The sequence below is a fragment of the Amorphotheca resinae genome (genome assembly GCF_003019875.1).
Source record: "Amorphotheca resinae ATCC 22711 unplaced genomic scaffold M430scaffold_7, whole genome shotgun sequence".
In the NCBI taxonomy this organism is placed as follows: Eukaryota; Fungi; Ascomycota; class Leotiomycetes; order Helotiales; family Amorphothecaceae; genus Amorphotheca; species Amorphotheca resinae.
Window position 1 is genome coordinate 788947 of NW_020194477.1, and position 16185 is coordinate 805131.

The window sequence follows — 16185 nt, forward strand, 5'->3', positions numbered from 1 at the left end:
GGGAGTTTGGCTGGGTACAAATAGTGTCAGGAATCCTCGGAGTGTCAAAGGTTACGGAATTATTGCTAATATCCCCCCCCCCCCTTTCACCCCCCCTTTTTTTTCCCGGGGGAGGATGGTCATCAAGATAATAACACATGCGGAAAGTCGAGTTCTTTGTTTAGTTATTTTGGTTTTGCTGGGTTGTCGAGTGAGATTGGAAACGTAAAGGAAACGGTGATGAGAATAATATAGTAGATACAGAACAGAAGACAGAAGAAGCGATAGAAAGAAGGTAAGAGGTTGCTTGCAAGGCTGGCTATATATACATAGGTAGGTGTCCAGTAATTTGGGATCTCCTGGACTACAAGTAGAGTGCGAATGTGATATTCATCCATCACACTAGGGATATTGGCCTTCACACAACTAGATACCTTACCTCTTGCCCCTCTCCTTTCACCCCTCGACAGTACATTAATCACCTAGCAAAGGAAGTATACACTCTCAACACATACACTCAATATTCACAAAATATATTTATGATATCATTTAATGCCTTTATGGTACAAACCACGATCTCTGTAAACGCCACCCAGATATCTGCCCGCATATGGATAAATCGAACATTTATTCCTCCCAGGGAAAAAATGACAGCAACTGATCAATGTTCCAACAGTATCTATCTTACACTCCTTCACCCCCTGGCATCGGGGGCTTCTGTAAATACGCGCTTGGGACCCTGGGCACCTTGGGTGATTTGGGCGTCTGCGATAACCCTCTGCGATCCGCCCGCAGATTCTCCCTCAGCCTCTCGTTATCTCGCGATCTTCCGCCAGTCAGTCTTCGCACTCCGGACCTCGTGCCTTGCGCTATGGGCTTGATCATGTTTTCCAAGAAGAAGGAGCCCTCTCCCGTCGGAGCGCGTTCCTCATCGCCGTCCGAGAAGACTTCCTCTATGTAATCCTCATCCGACATGTACATCGTGACATTGCCTTGGAAGGAAGCGGGTGCCGAGGGCGAGGTCACGGAACGGGAATGCATGCTGGGCCGGGCTGAGACAGCTAGATTGAAGGCGCCGGGATTCATTGCGTTGGAGCTGGAGTCCCGACTCACGTGTGTTGGCGGCCGCATGTCCGCGAACCCGTTCTGAAAGGACGAGGTGCTTGATGCCTGAGCCAGCGACTGGTGGAGAATGGGTAGTGTCTGTTCATCATATAGCTGTGCCCCCGACTCCAATCCCTCACCGGAAAAGCCTGCTTCCGTAATAGTCCTCGACGATCGACCATCGCTGGTCGGACTTTGATTGTCTTCAAAGAAATCGTCCAGACTGTCAAGCTTCATCACCAGGTCGCCAATGAGGCCATCACCACGTCCCTCGTCGGACATCATAGTCTCTGTTCTCTCCGTCGCGGGGAAATACCCATATTGGAAGTCATCGACATGGAACTCGACCTCGGTTGTAGGTGGGGTCTCGGCATCCATGTTCTCTGCGCTCTGGCACACGTAGAAGACGGCATGAACGTTGGTTCTCGTGGTTTCTGCATGCTTGGCTGGCATAGGTATTGACCACCCCGACTCTTCCGGAATGCCAAATAAGCTTTGTGTTCGCTCGTATTCCTTCCGAATTGCTTTGGAGGACGATTTGGTCATGCTCATACGCAAGTGGTGCTTGTCCATAGAAGTACCGGTCATCGTCATGATTTGATCCAGTACCTCCAAAGCCTGCATACAGAATTCTGTCTGTAGTAATCTCAAAAGTGGCGAAATCAAATCCGGTCCGTGAGATGCAATCTCCGGCTTGCGCATATCGATGTCGGGGATCACAACACAAAGTATACGCATCGTCTTCAGCTTAAACCACGGAATGCTATTGGTTAGAAGCCCCATGAGGAATGTCAGGCTGCCATACTCCCATTGAGGGAAAAAGGACTCGCGGATGGCTGACACTAGTTGATTGAGGAAGTCTTTGCTAGCACGGTATCGCGACGCTGCAAAGCCACTCAGAGCCCTCGAAATAGTCCTGCAGCCTTGGGCGTCGGCTACTTCTGCTAATATGCTTGCAGTTGCAGCACTGTCCTCGTCAATGGATTCTTGATCCATTGCGTGTAGAAACCTCGGGAAATTGGCCAGAACCGCGAAGAGTAAACGGCTATCGTCGCCGATGAGGTCATCACTTGGGAGCAGTACAAGCTTGTTGAGTGTCGTGAGCGTCAAGTCAAGACATACTGATGATCTAAGTCCTTTATAAACCAGCCGCTGAAGGCCTTCAAAAAGACCTTCCCATCTCGGGGGTCGTCCTTCCGCGAGGAGCATACGCACAGTAGAGTCATGTAAGTCGAGTTTCATCAACAACTCCTCCAGCATGCCCAATGCCTCTAGGAACTCGCGTTCGTTGATCGTGTCCAAACACGCACAAGTGGTCCAAAATAGTTGTGGGAAGCTGACCAGATCCGCCGGGTCTAGCTTGGAAATCAGGGTTTTGAGAGTGGTCAAAATCTCCATCGAGAATGTTTGAACATCCGAGTCCTCATCCGCAATTGTGTTTGATAGTCTTGCTAGCATATCCGCAAGCATAGATTGGTCCAAGGACGTGAGTATACACCGAAAGATTTGAAAAGATCGACATGCGAGATGGCGAACAGGGCAAGAAGTGGCCCAAGTCAAAGACAACTTAGCCCATTGCTCCTGGATCCCGGGATAGGTAACTTCGAAATTCTTGACGGCTTCAGTGGTGAGAAGTTCCATCCCAGCAGGGACTTTGTTGTCGTGGTCACCAACCTTTCCGTTGTTGTCTTCGTATGCCCAGATGACCTTTGTATCGTGGCGACGGATAGATTCGATGAAATCTTCGATGGATTTCTTTGTGGGGACCGTCTGTTCATCATCAATCTTTGATATCACCAACTCGTGTATGAGATGAATGAACATTTCCCTAGCTTGCTCTTGGACCAGCGGAATATAATGATCCCACAATACTGTAACTACCTGGAGAAGTAATGGCACCTTCTCAGGCTCAAGCTGGACGGGAGAAACCATCAAGTCAACCAACAGAATCAGGGATAACTGCCCAAGAGATAATCCGGCCTGTTTGGCTCCAACGGGTAGAGCCTCGGATAATTCTGCAACATAAGGCATTTTTATTGCGTCCGGAGGCGGGGGGATAAGCTCACGCTTCTCGTTCGGTATCATCGTTTTCGGTGTTATCTGCATCAACAGAAATTCGACGACCTTCACACCAGCCGGGGTACTTGAGAGGAAAACTACTATCTGCTTCGCATATTCAACGAAATTCTGCTCGCGCCTGTCGAGGCAGAGGGACATGATGAAGTCAAGGACTAACTGAACGTTTCCGGCATGGGGTCCTGTTGCGAGTGCTTGCCACAAGGCCTGAACCTCGTTGTGCAACGTACTGCTTGATTTGATCGTGATCTCAAATAGATTCGCAAGAAGCACGTATGATTGGGCTGTTGGTCCACCGTTGGGGTCGACCTGCAGCTCTATAATCTGGATCCATGGCAGTATAACAGCAACCATGTTCCGTTGCGAACCCGGCTGTAAGTCTTTGAAGTAGGCGGTAAATTCCGAGAAAATAAGGAATGCAAGCTCTGAATGTTGCTTCGACAGGCGTTTTGAAATCTCGAACTGTGCAAGCTTGTAAACTGCTTTGGTCTTATCGGAAATGCTTATGTCGTAATCTTGAATCTTCGAGCTCCGCTGCTGCCTCTCCTCAAGTGCCCGTAGGAGATGTGCCGACTTAGACCGAATTCCACTCTGCTCGCTTCCAAGCATATATAACCCGATCCCTAATAACTTCCAGAATGGCATCGGGTAATCAGGGTGTTCGAGCAGGACCTGGGTCACAACCTCGAAGTAGCTCTCGAGGACCTTCGATGCTTCCGCCACATAGCATCTTGAAATTGAATGCTCCATCAGATAGGTAAAATCTTTGTTGTGGACGATCAGATTCTTCAGCGCTCGTCTACCAATGACGTGCATCCGGTCGCTTCCAGTATTAAAAATAGTGTCGATCCACGAGAGCATTCTCCGAATATCGAACTGTAAATTGGCCCTGCTTTCAATGGTTATAGAAACTGGTCCTCCGCATAATGCAGCCATAGCACTCAGTGCTGCGGTCCGGAGATTCCTCTTCTCGATTTCCATTGCAGCGGTCACAGTCCCTCTCTCTCTCAGTGATTGCTGATCGATCATCGACTGTCTCATACTATCCTCCCTTTGACGGATCTGGTTTTGATTGGGAGAATATCCACACCAATCCTCCATCAGAGCGAAAGATGATTTTCTAGACTCGAATGTCATCCAGCGAGATGGATCTTTCGTCCGATTGATACCTTCAAACAATTCTTCCATCAAACCACAGTAATGCCGACGAAGCTTCTGGAACTCCCAGTCCATCTGTACTTCATCGTCCATTAGAAATAGCTTTAGATCTTTCGTATACATAACAAGATTGTTCAAGATCCAATCATCTTGATATATGTCTGGTTCCTTTAGGAAGTGCGATGTGAGGCGGTAGACGTGCGTGATCTCGGTTCGCAACAGGTCCATCCTCCTATTCCTCCTGGGACCACTTGCAGTGCGCTGGTGAATACGCGCCCTTGCATCATCGTTGCATCGGCTCACGGCTCCCTGTAATTCTTCCAACAAGGTCTTATAGATATTAATATTAACTGACCCCAAGGCAAGGACAACGGCTTCCCGTATGGAGGCTGACCCAACCGATAGTAGAGGTATGATATACTTGAAAAGTGACCGAGCAGAGGTAATTTTTTCCTGTGTTTGAATGGGCTTTGACCCTCTCCGCAGATGCTGGCCTACTTGTGGCGCGCTTTGTTGTCCACCCTTGTCACTTAAGGTTGTACAAGCAACAATGAGATACAATTTCCATTGCTCAACTAACACCTCGGGTGGAGTAGTTGAGCATCTCGAGAGCACCCGACCGCCGCCTGTTTCAAAACGGTCGAATGGACTGGACTGCGGACCTCTCGGGGCTTCCGACAAGGCAAGAATGCCCCGGTACATTTGGAGAATCCGGTTGCATATTAACTCGCGCCCAAGGGTAACGGCAAATGGGCAACGATCGTAGCTGATCTTTATGAGGTTTGGAAATATCTTGAACCACAACGTTGTGTCGTAGGAAACCTCGCTGCTGCAGAGTTCGATAAGAGCGCTCTGAGAGTTGCTCTTACTCATCCCTATCTGTAATCTGCTGCGCTCTGCAACAGACAGCTGCTCGTCATTGAAATCCATCACTCGCTTAGAATCACCTTCGAGAATATGGATCAGTCGACTGTTCTCTTTGCCTAGTGCGGTGTCGAACTCGGTGATGAGGCGCAAAACCGTCACAGCGAATGACCGGACCCTCCGTGACTGAGAACACAGGAAGAAGAAGCCATGAGATTCAACTTCGTCGACATGAGCCCATATTCCGGAAAGATCCAACTGCATCCCACGCTTATCCATGTTGGCGTCCTCCGAGGTATCAGCGGCAGCCTCTTTCGTCTTCTGCTTGATTTCCTCGATCCAAATTTGCAAAAGCTCAACATACAGGGTCAGCGTGCTTTCGATATGGCCTGATCCGAGCATGCCACCGTCTGACATGGTCGAATATCTATCATCGAAGTTGAAAATAAATCGCGCGAATCCAATTGTGACCTGCTGAGCATGTGATTGTCTCGCAATAGATTTCAAAGACTGTGCAGACGACTCAGCGATGTTGTACTGCACATGAGCCGTACCAGTGCACAGGAGATTGACCAGCGAATTGAAAGGAATATCGGGAGAGAGGCAGCGAGGCAGAGCTTGGACCGCAACGTGCAGAAGTTCATAAAATCCCTGTTTCTGTTCAGATGGGCTTTGGTGGTCATCTCGGCGGGCAAAGTTGAACGTCTCCGCGATAGGGGTTTTAGGCGCCGGGCTATTGAATTTCTCATCCAAAACAGCTTGGCCTCCAAAGGTGTTATCGCAGATGATCGTGATCTTTCCTAAAATCTCACAGAAGCGCGTATAGTACTCTTTTGCGACATCGCCAAGAGCATTCGTGAGTACAGGCCGAGACAGACGATCTTCGCGAGTTGGGGTTACGGTTGGAGGTATCACGGGGCTCCGCGGAGCCGTCATTATGGGCGAGGCGGGTGTTCTGTCATAGGATGGCAAAGGTTGATAATGCTGTGGGAACGGAGGTCGACCTTGCTCCCCCTTTTCGAGGTCGCTCATTATAGCAAGGAAGGCCCTGATGCCGATGACCATCTTCTCCGGCTCCAGCTGCTCCACTTTCAGCTCTCTTCCAGACGCAAATAAATCGGCATTTATTAGAGGGAAGACTATTGTCCGAAAACAAAAATCTTGATGCTTAAACCCAATGATCCGAATTATTTGTAGAAGCGGATCTGCGATGGCCGGATCTGTAGAGATATATGTTCTTCTTCCTGCAGGAAAGACGAGCTTGAGGACGTCTTCCAGCTTCTTTATGGTGACATTGAGCGTATCAGGGGCACGATAAAGATATGTCCAGAGTAACCGGGAGATAACTTGCAGGCATATTGGACGAGCGAAGCGATCTTTGAATTTCGGCTGGAGGGGAAGCACAAGCTGTAGCCATTGACTCGAGAATGTCTCCACTGGGGAGACGCAAAGGAGAGTCGCAGTTAATGGGAAGGCTACAGACCAGTGACGGGGTTTGGCATACATAGACGCAAGACGAGGACCAATAGTTGCAAGCACCTCTCCCCATTTCGGCATGTTCAGTTCGGTGTTTGCCTTTGCAGCAACCGGGAGGAGCAGGATCTCGAGAGCCTGGCAGTAGGCATATTTGAGACGATGGCCATGGGATCGGGCAAAGAAGCGGCTGAGAGAAATCATAAAATCGCAGGATTGATCCCATGCCTCCTCCGGGTATATCTTAATTTGCAAGTGCTTCATCCCCCCCAAAACGAGCTCCATTCTCCCCTCGGTTTCACGATTCGCGGGGCTCTTGACCACCAAGCTCTTTTGCGACTTCTCCAGATCAGCAATAAAGCGGTCCGTCACGCTCTCGAAATTGATCTCACTCATGACCCCAAGTAATTGGCTGAACAATAACCAATTCGCCATCTTTAAGGGCGAGCTATTGAGTTGATCTATATCAGCGATCTTCAACTGCCCAAAAATAATACCCTCAAGCTTCTCCTCCATCTCGGGTGTGATACATGACAGGGTACTCTGGCCAATGACCTCCATCAGAACTCGGCACAGGATATATATCGAGACCGTGGAACGACGTTCGGCTTGGGCAACGAACTCCTGGCGTGCGGCAATAGAGGGCAATGGATGCATCGCCGTTGCATCTGCGAGATTCGAATGCACATGTAGTGGCTCTGTGTTTCTGCGGGGGACTTGGCCAGGCACGACATGGCCTCGCGACTGAGAGGACTATGAGCCAGGGGGTTCAGAAATGGCTTTTTCATCAGCTATAACATACCTGTTGGAGTTGGATACGGGCTTCACTGGCAGCATCACTCTTGTTCTTGCGCCATAACATCATCGAGTCCATTAGGGGTTTGGGCTTCTGGCTTGCGATATGGCCAAGCGCGGATATCAACTGATCGAAGGTAGGGTCTACACCAGGTCCACATATCTGTTCTATCTGCGGTTCGGGATCCAGAGGCACAGTGATACATTGTGATATCTTCTCTTCGGCTTGCGCGATGAACTGCAGCGGGGGTTATTACGACGCCCGCATTGGGCACATATTGAAAGGACTGACCGATGTGAATAATACATGTAGGGCATATTCCCCAACCGTCTTCAGCTCTTCCTTATGGTGATGTCTCGAGTGGGAGTGATGGTGCCCATGTTCTCTCCGGCTCCTACTGCTAAGCACCCGCTCCACCCTCTTTTGTGACGAAGCATGACTGTCCGTGGCCGAAGATACTCGTTCGGGGACCAGTGTTGCATTCGAACTGAAGGAAGCGCCGCTGCTCATACTGGCCAAGCCAGACGCAAACGATGGGTCACCCATATTGGATACATCAGGCCTCTCTCCGCCAGCGGCTGCGATCATCTGGGGACTCAACGGGCTGGAGGAACTGGCGAAGCTCCCATTCCTAGAATGTTGTATGCCATGAACAATACTGGTTTGTCGATGATGTGTCTTCGACTCTGCCAACCTGCTGTTGTCGGGAATCAGACGGGGTGAGGGATTGGGAAGCGGCGCCTGAGATGGCGAATCTGACGAAGTCGCTCTCGCCGGAAGGCCTGCGGGCGATGTTGGGTTCGAGGTCAAGGGCTTCACGGTGGCATTCCAAACATCGATATCCACCGGGGAAAGGCTGGTACTGATGAACCGCTCGCCGGGACGGTCTGGTGGTGGTGATTGGGCTGTGAGGCAATGTCAGCAGGGGGTGTGTAACAGGTTTGAGGGCGCTCTAAAAGGCTTGTGCTGCTCAAGAGCTGGTTGGCCTCGTATAGCTCCGTCTGGGCTGTCCCGCGTGGAACGTCGAACAGAGGCCCAGGAGGGTACAGCAGGGAGTGTAGAACCTAGGTCCCGCAGGATGAAGCAAGGAGAGAGGTAGAGCTTACCCATCTTCCACAGTCACAAGCCTTGCGCTACGTATCGCGGAGCTGAGAGGGATCCATGGTCGGGCAACAAGGGATGGGAATCTGGTCGCGGAAGAATGCTTGCTGATGGGAGGCTTACGCGCCTGTCTCTCGTGGCGGTTCTGCTCTTGGTGTGAATGCTCGGCGTCGTGAAGCATATAGGGAGCAAGTAAATAATCGTCGGCGAGGGCGGCAGTCGCAAAGCAGCAGCCAATGACAGAACGGCCTGAGCGTTCAGGATCCCAGCCGAGTGGAAAGGGGTCCTGTCATGAGCGTGACTTTGGGTATTTACCGCAGATCCTTTTTTTTATAAATCTACAGTATCTACACCGTCCGATATGCAACCCATCAGGAGGGATCTTACGACCTTGGCAGGCCGGGAAGATGGTATTACTGAGGATACTGTACCTAGGTACCTAGGTACAAATATATCCCGTACCTGCGCAAGTTGTCGGCTACAGGACCTCTGAGGTCAAGTTTATATCACGTGGGCCGCATTAGATTTCTGCTTTTCCGTAATCTACCTTATCCTAGGGTAAGGTACTTCATCTTAATCCTTCTGGCCGTTTGAGAATCATAATGACAAAGCTCTGATACGATTATGACCATATAGAAGATGAAGAGAGAACGCAGGTTGAATTCTTATAAAAACGTTGAACTGTGATATTTGGCTCTACTACGGCGGGCTGTACAGATGCTTCATGAACGGCTACGTCGAAGCGAAGCGGGCCCGTTCCAACGGTCGATGTTGTGTTGGGATGGTACCTTTATCTTGTTTCACGTGAAAGCCACTGTTGCCTCAGCTCCAAGGTATCCAGATCTGACAGATAGTAGTGCCTTGAATCCTGAGGTACCAGAGTCTCGAGATGGCTTGTGTCCTCAGGCACGAATCTGCCGTACGGGGTGCTTCTGAATCTGTTCGGCTTCGTAAGTGGGATTGGCCCCGAGAGTGGGTGGGCAAGAACAGGCGGAGAGTGGGCGGTGAAGGCAGAAGAAGGAATGTCGACGCGGCGGGGACGTAAGACGGGGGCTGGAAGGGGACTAGCCCACATCACATGACTTCCCCGCCCACCTCCACACTGTTTCACTGGATCGGAGTGGTTCGCAGCACGTAGGGAGAGAGCAGAAGGCAGGCTGAGACAGTCTTCAAGCAGTGAGTAGTGAGCAGTACGCAGTAGCAGTGGGCAGTGAGTAGTAAGCAGTGACCAGTGAGTAGTAAGCAGTGAGAGAGTATATAATACATCTTCGCCTATCCTATCCTCCTGTCCAACGTAAGAAAGAAGCTGTAGAAGTACAGAGAACAGAGAACACCTACGGGAGCCCACTACAACCACCCGTGCCTCTCTCCACAACACGCGAGCACCGTAGAACTGTAGGTTCCCCCCGGGTCCGCCCTAATCCGCCCAATGCCAACTGCCACCGCGCTCTCCGCCCGCTGTCTCCTCCCCCTCTCCGCCTCTGACTTCCCTCCCGAGTCCCGTCGTCTTTTCGCCCTTCTGCGGAATCCTTCTCCGGCGGCCGGATTTCACCGAGGTCCCCCGAGCAGAGCGCAGCACAGAGCAAGATGGAGCAGTCATACGGACAAGGACATATCCTTCCGGTGGGACGTTGGTGCTGGTCCTGTGCTGGTTTACTGGTTCCAATGTAGAAGAAGGTCAGAAGTTAGAACAAGAAAGCTTCAAGCACAATGCAGCTGATGCATTGTTCTGTCGGCAGTTTTTCTCTCCCCCCTTACGGCCCCGGCCATGTTGTAATTGCGATATTCTATCCCTTCTTCTTGTCTTCTCCCCAATCTGCCTCTCCTATCTTTCCTGTCTTCTCCACAAAGTCTCTCCCGTCCTCCCCCCCCCTCAGCCAGAAAATTGGCCAATCAGCCAATCAACCCACCCAGCCAGAAAAAGCTCCTCCCTTGGCTACCGCAGAACAGACCACGTATAGGTTCTCGCTGGGCCGTCGAGTGGGTACGGGGTAGCGACGAACCGTCTCTCCAGACTTGTGCCAGTTCTGTCCTGTATTGTAGTAGTTCGTAGTGGTGGTCGTAGTAAATCGGCCTGTAATCGCTAAAATAGAGCGAAGTCCATCCATCCAAACACAGTGCCGTAGCCACAACCCGACGGGCCAAATTCCCATATAACTGCATATTCCAACGCCCACCACTCCTCTCAGTCCTTCAGGATTCTGCCGCAAGACCATTTACCAACAGCTTTCTCACCCCCCCTCCCAGCAACGCCGTCGTCCTTCTCCTGTCCCGCCTCGGGCGTTGCAATCTCCCTGCCACTTCTCTCCTTTACCCTCCCCCCACAGCGTCTGCCTACCCTCTCCCTCCCGAGTCGCGTCAGCACTGTCAATTCGCCATGGCACAATTAGACACGCTGGACATCGTCGTCCTGGCGGCCCTCCTGCTCGGCACCATTGCATACCTGACCAAGGGCTCGTACTGGGCGGTGACCAAGAGTCCTGCCACGTCCAGCAATGCCGCCGCCGGCAACAAGCCGCAGAAGACTCGCAACATCGTGGAGAAGATGGAGCAATCCAACAAGAATTGCGTCGTCTTCTACGGCTCGCAGACTGGAACGGCGGAGGACTACGCCTCGCGGCTGGCAAAGGAGGGCAAGAGCCGCTTCGGCCTGGAGACCATGGTCGCCGATTTGGAAGAATACGATTTCGACAACTTGGACTCCCTTGGCGACGACAAGGTCGCAATGTTTGTTCTCGCTACCTACGGCGAGGGTGAACCGACCGACAATGCCGTTGACTTCTACGAATTCATTACCGCCGAGGATGCTTCGTTCTCGCAGGCCGCCGACCCGCCTCTCGGGAACTTGAAGTTCGTGGCCTTCGGTCTGGGGAACAACACCTACGAGCACTACAATTCTATGGTACGCAATGTTACAAAGGCCTTGGAGAAGCTCGGTGCCCAGCGAATTGGAGCGGCAGGAGAGGGAGATGACGGTGCAGGTACCATGGAAGAAGATTTTCTCGCCTGGAAAGACCCCATGTGGAAGGCTCTGGCAGAGAAGATGGGTCTCGAAGAGCGTGAGGCTGTCTACGATCCCGTCTTCACGGTTGAGGAGAAGGAGGACCTGACCAAGGAATCCCCCGAGGTCTACCTTGGTGAGCCGAACAAGATGCATCTCGAGGGCGCCGCCAAGGGCCCCTTCAACGCCCACAACCCATACATCGCCCCCATCACCGAATCCCGAGAGCTCTTCAACGTCAAGGACCGGAACTGCTTGCACATGGAGATTGATATCAGCGGCTCCAATCTGAGCTACGAGACGGGAGACCATATCGCAGTCTGGCCAACCAACCCCGGAAAGGAGGTTGACCGCTTCCTCCGTGTTACCGGCCTAATTGCAAAGCGCGACCAGGTCATCAGCGTCAAACCCCTGGAGCAGACTGCAAAGGTTCCCTTCCCCTCGCCTACGACCTACGATGCAGTTGTGCGTTACCACATGGAAATCTGCGCTCCCGTGTCTCGTCAATTCCTTGCTACTCTGGCTGCTTTTGCACCCACAGAGCAGGCAAAGGCGGAGATGACCAAGCTTGGAAATGACAAGGACTACTTCCATGAGAAGATCACCAACCGATGTTTCAACATTGCTCAGGCATTGGAAGCGGTCGGCGGCCAAGATCAATGGACGGCCATCCCATTTTCTGCTTTGATTGAAGGCTTGAACAAGGTGCAACCACGATACTACTCGATCTCGTCGTCATCGCTGGTGCAGAAGAAGAAGATCTCCATCACCGCTGTCGTTGAATCAGTCGAGCTCCCCGGCCGGGACGCCCTCAAGGGTGTCACCACAAACTATCTACTGGCATTGATGCAGAAGCAGCAGGGTGTCGCGAACCCGGACCCTCATGGCCTCACCTACGAGATTACCGGTCCACGAAACAAGTACGATGGTATCCACGTCCCCGTCCACGTCAGACATTCAAATTTCAAGCTTCCCTCGGATCCCTCTAAGCCTATTATTATGATTGGTCCCGGTACTGGTGTCGCCCCGTTCCGCGGCTTTATCCAAGAGCGAGCGGCTCAGGCGAAGGCTGGGCAGAACGTTGGCCGGACCCTCCTCTTCTTCGGATGCCGAAAAGCATCCGAGGATTTCTTGTACTCATCGGAATGGAAGGTAAGCAGACTTATCGCAAGCGAGACCAGAAGATAAACAAATGCCTGACAACGCTCTTAGGAATACGAAGATGCCCTAGGTGATAAGTTCTCGCTGATCACCGCATTCTCTCGAGATGGGCCCAACAAGGTTTACGTCCAGCACCGATTACTTGAGCAGGCGAAGGAGGTCAACGAATTATTGGAGCAGAAGGCGTACTTCTACGTCTGCGGCGATGCGGCGAACATGGCGCGCGAGGTTAACGCGGCGTTGATTAAGATAACGGCGGAGCAGCGGGGCATTCCGGATGCCAAAGCTGAAGAGATCGTGAAGAGCATGCGTTCAGCAAACCAGTACCAGGTACGTCGATTCTGCATTCCCCATTTCACCCATCGAAAGATATCGCTCGGCATTCCGAACCCGACTGTCGAAGTTGGCCGAGGGTGGGGGGTTCTGGACTTCCAGATCCGCTTTTTTTCTTAAATTCCCAACCACCTCATTCCCAGCAAAGCAAGCAAGCACATACTGACATTACGATTAGGAGGATGTGTGGTCATAGACAAAAAAAGCCAACAGTGGGCTTGTGTTAGCTCGTTGGCGTAATTTTTGGAGGGGGGTTGAGAGAGAGAAAGGGGTCCAGAGATATTAAGGGACTTGATTGACTGCTTGCTGGCTTGCATAGTGGCGTTTTTCGTCCTGTTGTTTTTCTCCCTTTTTCGTGCCACCACCACGTCCGTATTTTTCTGGGAGAGGGGGGTTGTATAAGTTGTTCTCTTTTCTTTTTCTTGTTTCTCCTTTCCCCGTCAAAGTGCAGTGCAGTGCAGTGCAGTAGCAAGCACTGGTATGATAAGTAAGTAGGGTTGTGAAGAACAGGCGAGCGTGGTTAAGTAAGGTAGTCAGTCGATGTAGATTTAGCTCATACAATAAATACACTGTGCTCTCCCATCTGGGGCTTATTATTGTTGTCTTCACTGGGAAATGCAGATATAATTGCTCAACGTGTAGATAAAAGAAAAGAATCCCCACTCTCGACAACGAACCATGTTTGTTACCTATCCACATAAGCAAGCGACGGCCATCAGTCAGTCGGTCAATTCTTAACTTCTGACTTCCATCTCTATCCTTCATATAACCAACCCATTATCTCTCTCACTCCAAGGTCTCTGTCCAGTATTTCAATATTTCGATATCCAATTCCACAACAAAACCACCTCCCCGCCTCCCCCCCGATAGGTATTAATCAAACCCAGCGGTCCCAGCCAGCCAGCCAGCCAGCCAGCCAGCCCTACGGCAGATCTTGGTCCGCATATACCTTACAGTAAGTACCTATGTATGTGCCTTAGGTTCGTGTATACGAATACGAATCCTTGATGCGTTCCGTGAGAGCTTCCCGGGGAGGGGAGGGGTTGTGCTCGGGAGGGAGGGGGGGAGGGGGGAAAGCTGCAGTGGTTTGGGCACTCCATCGCTTTTTATATTTTTACCCGTCTCAACTATGCAGTCGAGTTGAGAGAGTGCCGTGCCGAGGAAGGGTATGTTGCATATTGAACGGTAGTTGTTTGCTTGCTTCCTACCTCTTACCCTTCTCCCTTCTCCTATTATTCCCATTCCCAATCCCACAAAGGATCCTTTCTTCGAGGCCCGACTACTGCTCAAGTCGTCACTGTTTGCCATGATCGCTTTCCGAGATCTGCATATCCATCCGAGGACAATAGCGTATATCCCCCGCTCAAGCAAACAGACATGTTCGATGGCCCGGTCCGGAATGGGGTTAGTGAGGGGTATCGGCAGCAGGGCTGGCAAACAGAGGTTCGCGGATCGGGTGCGGATGGGGGATTTGGGGGTTCGGATGGGGGAGGCGGAGATGCATGTGTGCATGTCTTCTTGGCGCTGGCGGGGAGGGAGGGGGAGGAGGGGGAGCGGGAGTAGCTATGCCATGTTAGTACTGGATATTACCCCGTAAAGACAAGGCGGAGAAACAGACCCATCTCGTTTTTTCCGCCCCAAGTCACGACTAAACATCACAACAAAACGGAGCACCGTACATTAGGCCGTCGGAGGGATTATTTGGCTGGTGAGTGGTAGCTGGTACCTCCGAAGGGCAGCGGCAATTCAGCAGCTTCTCCAGAGCACGCATGCCCGCCAGCCTTACATAATCACCTGCCATGCATCATCCACTGAACTGCCGTCTGGTGTACCCCTGAACTCAGAGGACGATGTCTGCAATTATGTGCGAGTTCAGTTGATAACTGGCGGCCCATGCGCGGAATCTGCAAGTAAGGATGTTCAGAAGAAAAAAACAATAATGACCTTTGCCATACAGAGCATATCCCTTCGAATTTGGACGTCACCCACTCGGGAACAAACATCTACCTGCCTTTTCCCAAGCTCCCGAGAACGATCTACTAGATAGCCGGCAGGCAAGGGGTCACTTGTTTCGGGCCTCCCGGTCGAGGCCTCGAGGGTTTCTTGGGACGGACTGACTGCCAGCGTTCAATCTTTGACCCAACAGCCACCCAGCCCTACCCCAGCCCCAGAGTCCCCGTAATCGTACCGGCCTTCGCTATGAGCCTATCACTACTCCGTACTTCCCTACCTCAGTCATTGGGTTGATCTCTGCAAAGAGACAAGCCGGACCCTAGGCTCTTTTCTCGAGCTCTCCCACACTTTTGTGTCCGGGACCGAAACATAGCAGACATCGTTTCCATCCGCAAAATGCCATGACTGCTCATTATCAGAAACCAATTCTCTATGCGAGGAACCTCCATGACAGACCGTTCCTGCTGGGGCATATTACCAGGGTACAATGTCAAAAGGCAGTGCTAAGAGCCACCAGATGGTTCGCCCCGAGCCTTGTTGTGGCTGTAACTTGCGTTATGGAACAAGCCGGTTGAGAGTTCCCAAGGGTCGACTCGGTATCTGGAGGCGTAAGAGCTGTCAGCTTTGACCAGCAATATGCATGGCATTTCCACCAGTTCTTATTTTTGAGGAGGGTCGAATACTCACCTCATTGGCCTTTGAATGGGCAATCGAGTCTGCCGTTTGGACCTTGCAGACCCCCCTTGGAGGTAGGTACCCAGGCAGCTGCCAAGTTCTTCCAGTAGTCTGCATGTGGAGAAGGAAACGGACAGTTCTGGGGGCGTTTGTTGGACCTTGTCCCTACTCCTTGCACCGGCACCTCTGGTAATTGCATGCAACGCCTGTCGGTAGAGGCGGGAATAGGAAGAAGGGGTTCGTGCAGGAGCGAGCATCCATCAGACGCACAGATTCCAAGCACAGAAGATCAAGTAGCCATAAAGATGTCTTTGTCCCCATCAGAACCCAACCTTCACGGCTCTGTATATTCTCAGCCCTCTCCATCACGGCGGCTGTCTTGCAGAATCCGGATGGTAGGATAACATTGCGCGTACGAGTGTATGATAGATAGATTGATCATGGCTGAAGGTTGTCAATTTTGCTGTTTTGCTTGCACTTGCGCTTCTGTTCCTGCTTTGACTTCTGCTTC

At 51.6% G+C, this 16185-nt stretch overlaps 5 protein-coding genes across 5 annotated transcripts; 2 read left to right on the forward strand and 3 right to left on the reverse strand.

The window, feature by feature from the left end:
• Positions 1 to 530: 530 nt before the first annotated feature.
• M430DRAFT_141141 (hypothetical protein) lies at positions 531 to 8328 on the reverse strand. The gene is made up of 3 exons (XM_024862697.1): positions 7742 to 8328; positions 7457 to 7687; positions 531 to 7398 (listed from the first exon to the last, which is right to left on the reverse strand). Exons 1-3 carry the CDS (start codon positions 8036 to 8038, stop codon positions 664 to 666), a joined length of 7263 nt encoding a protein of 2420 aa, XP_024720275.1. The 5' UTR covers positions 8039 to 8328; the 3' UTR covers positions 531 to 663.
• A 1492-nt stretch (positions 8329 to 9820) lies between these two features.
• Positions 9821 to 10445, forward strand: M430DRAFT_35445 (hypothetical protein). Its single transcript, XM_024866743.1, has one exon. It carries the CDS (start codon positions 9981 to 9983, stop codon positions 10269 to 10271), a length of 291 nt encoding a protein of 96 aa, XP_024720276.1. The 5' UTR covers positions 9821 to 9980; the 3' UTR covers positions 10272 to 10445.
• A 173-nt stretch (positions 10446 to 10618) lies between these two features.
• M430DRAFT_59195 (hypothetical protein) lies at positions 10619 to 13551 on the forward strand. The gene is made up of 3 exons (XM_024868780.1): positions 10619 to 12704; positions 12765 to 13043; positions 13225 to 13551. Exons 1-3 carry the CDS (start codon positions 10929 to 10931, stop codon positions 13240 to 13242), a joined length of 2073 nt encoding a protein of 690 aa, XP_024720277.1. The 5' UTR covers positions 10619 to 10928; the 3' UTR covers positions 13243 to 13551.
• Positions 13229 to 13943, reverse strand: M430DRAFT_248158 (hypothetical protein). Its single transcript, XM_024865137.1, has one exon. It carries the CDS (start codon positions 13809 to 13811, stop codon positions 13329 to 13331), a length of 483 nt encoding a protein of 160 aa, XP_024720278.1. The 5' UTR covers positions 13812 to 13943; the 3' UTR covers positions 13229 to 13328.
• A 17-nt stretch (positions 13944 to 13960) lies between these two features.
• M430DRAFT_248172 (hypothetical protein) lies at positions 13961 to 14816 on the reverse strand. Its single transcript, XM_024865138.1, has 2 exons — positions 14665 to 14816; positions 13961 to 14609 (listed from the first exon to the last, which is right to left on the reverse strand). Exon 2 carries the CDS (start codon positions 14556 to 14558, stop codon positions 14010 to 14012), a length of 549 nt encoding a protein of 182 aa, XP_024720279.1. The 5' UTR covers positions 14559 to 14609; positions 14665 to 14816; the 3' UTR covers positions 13961 to 14009.
• Positions 14817 to 16185: the final 1369 nt, after the last annotated feature.

What these genes read in the sequence shown, in the direction of transcription:
- M430DRAFT_141141 (XM_024862697.1), bottom strand. Translation starts at nt 8,038, where the DNA reads ATGATCGCAGCCGCTGGCGGAGAGAGGCCTGATGTATCCAATATGGGT. An exon ending in TACATGTATTATTCACATCG is followed by an intron (nt 7,688 to 7,741) that starts GTCAGTCCTTTC and finishes CCCCCGCTGCAG; the next exon opens with TTCATCGCGCAAGCCGAAGA. An exon ending in CCCGTATCCAACTCCAACAG is followed by an intron (nt 7,399 to 7,456) that starts GTATGTTATAGC and finishes TAGTCCTCTCAG; the next exon opens with TCGCGAGGCCATGTCGTGCC.
- M430DRAFT_35445 (XM_024866743.1), top strand. Translation starts at nt 9,981, where the DNA reads ATGCCAACTGCCACCGCGCTCTCCGCCCGCTGTCTCCTCCCCCTCTCC.
- M430DRAFT_59195 (XM_024868780.1), top strand. Translation starts at nt 10,929, where the DNA reads ATGGCACAATTAGACACGCTGGACATCGTCGTCCTGGCGGCCCTCCTG. An exon ending in TGTACTCATCGGAATGGAAG is followed by an intron (nt 12,705 to 12,764) that starts GTAAGCAGACTT and finishes CAACGCTCTTAG; the next exon opens with GAATACGAAGATGCCCTAGG.
- M430DRAFT_248158 (XM_024865137.1), bottom strand. Translation starts at nt 13,811, where the DNA reads ATGAAGGATAGAGATGGAAGTCAGAAGTTAAGAATTGACCGACTGACT.
- M430DRAFT_248172 (XM_024865138.1), bottom strand. Translation starts at nt 14,558, where the DNA reads ATGCACACATGCATCTCCGCCTCCCCCATCCGAACCCCCAAATCCCCC.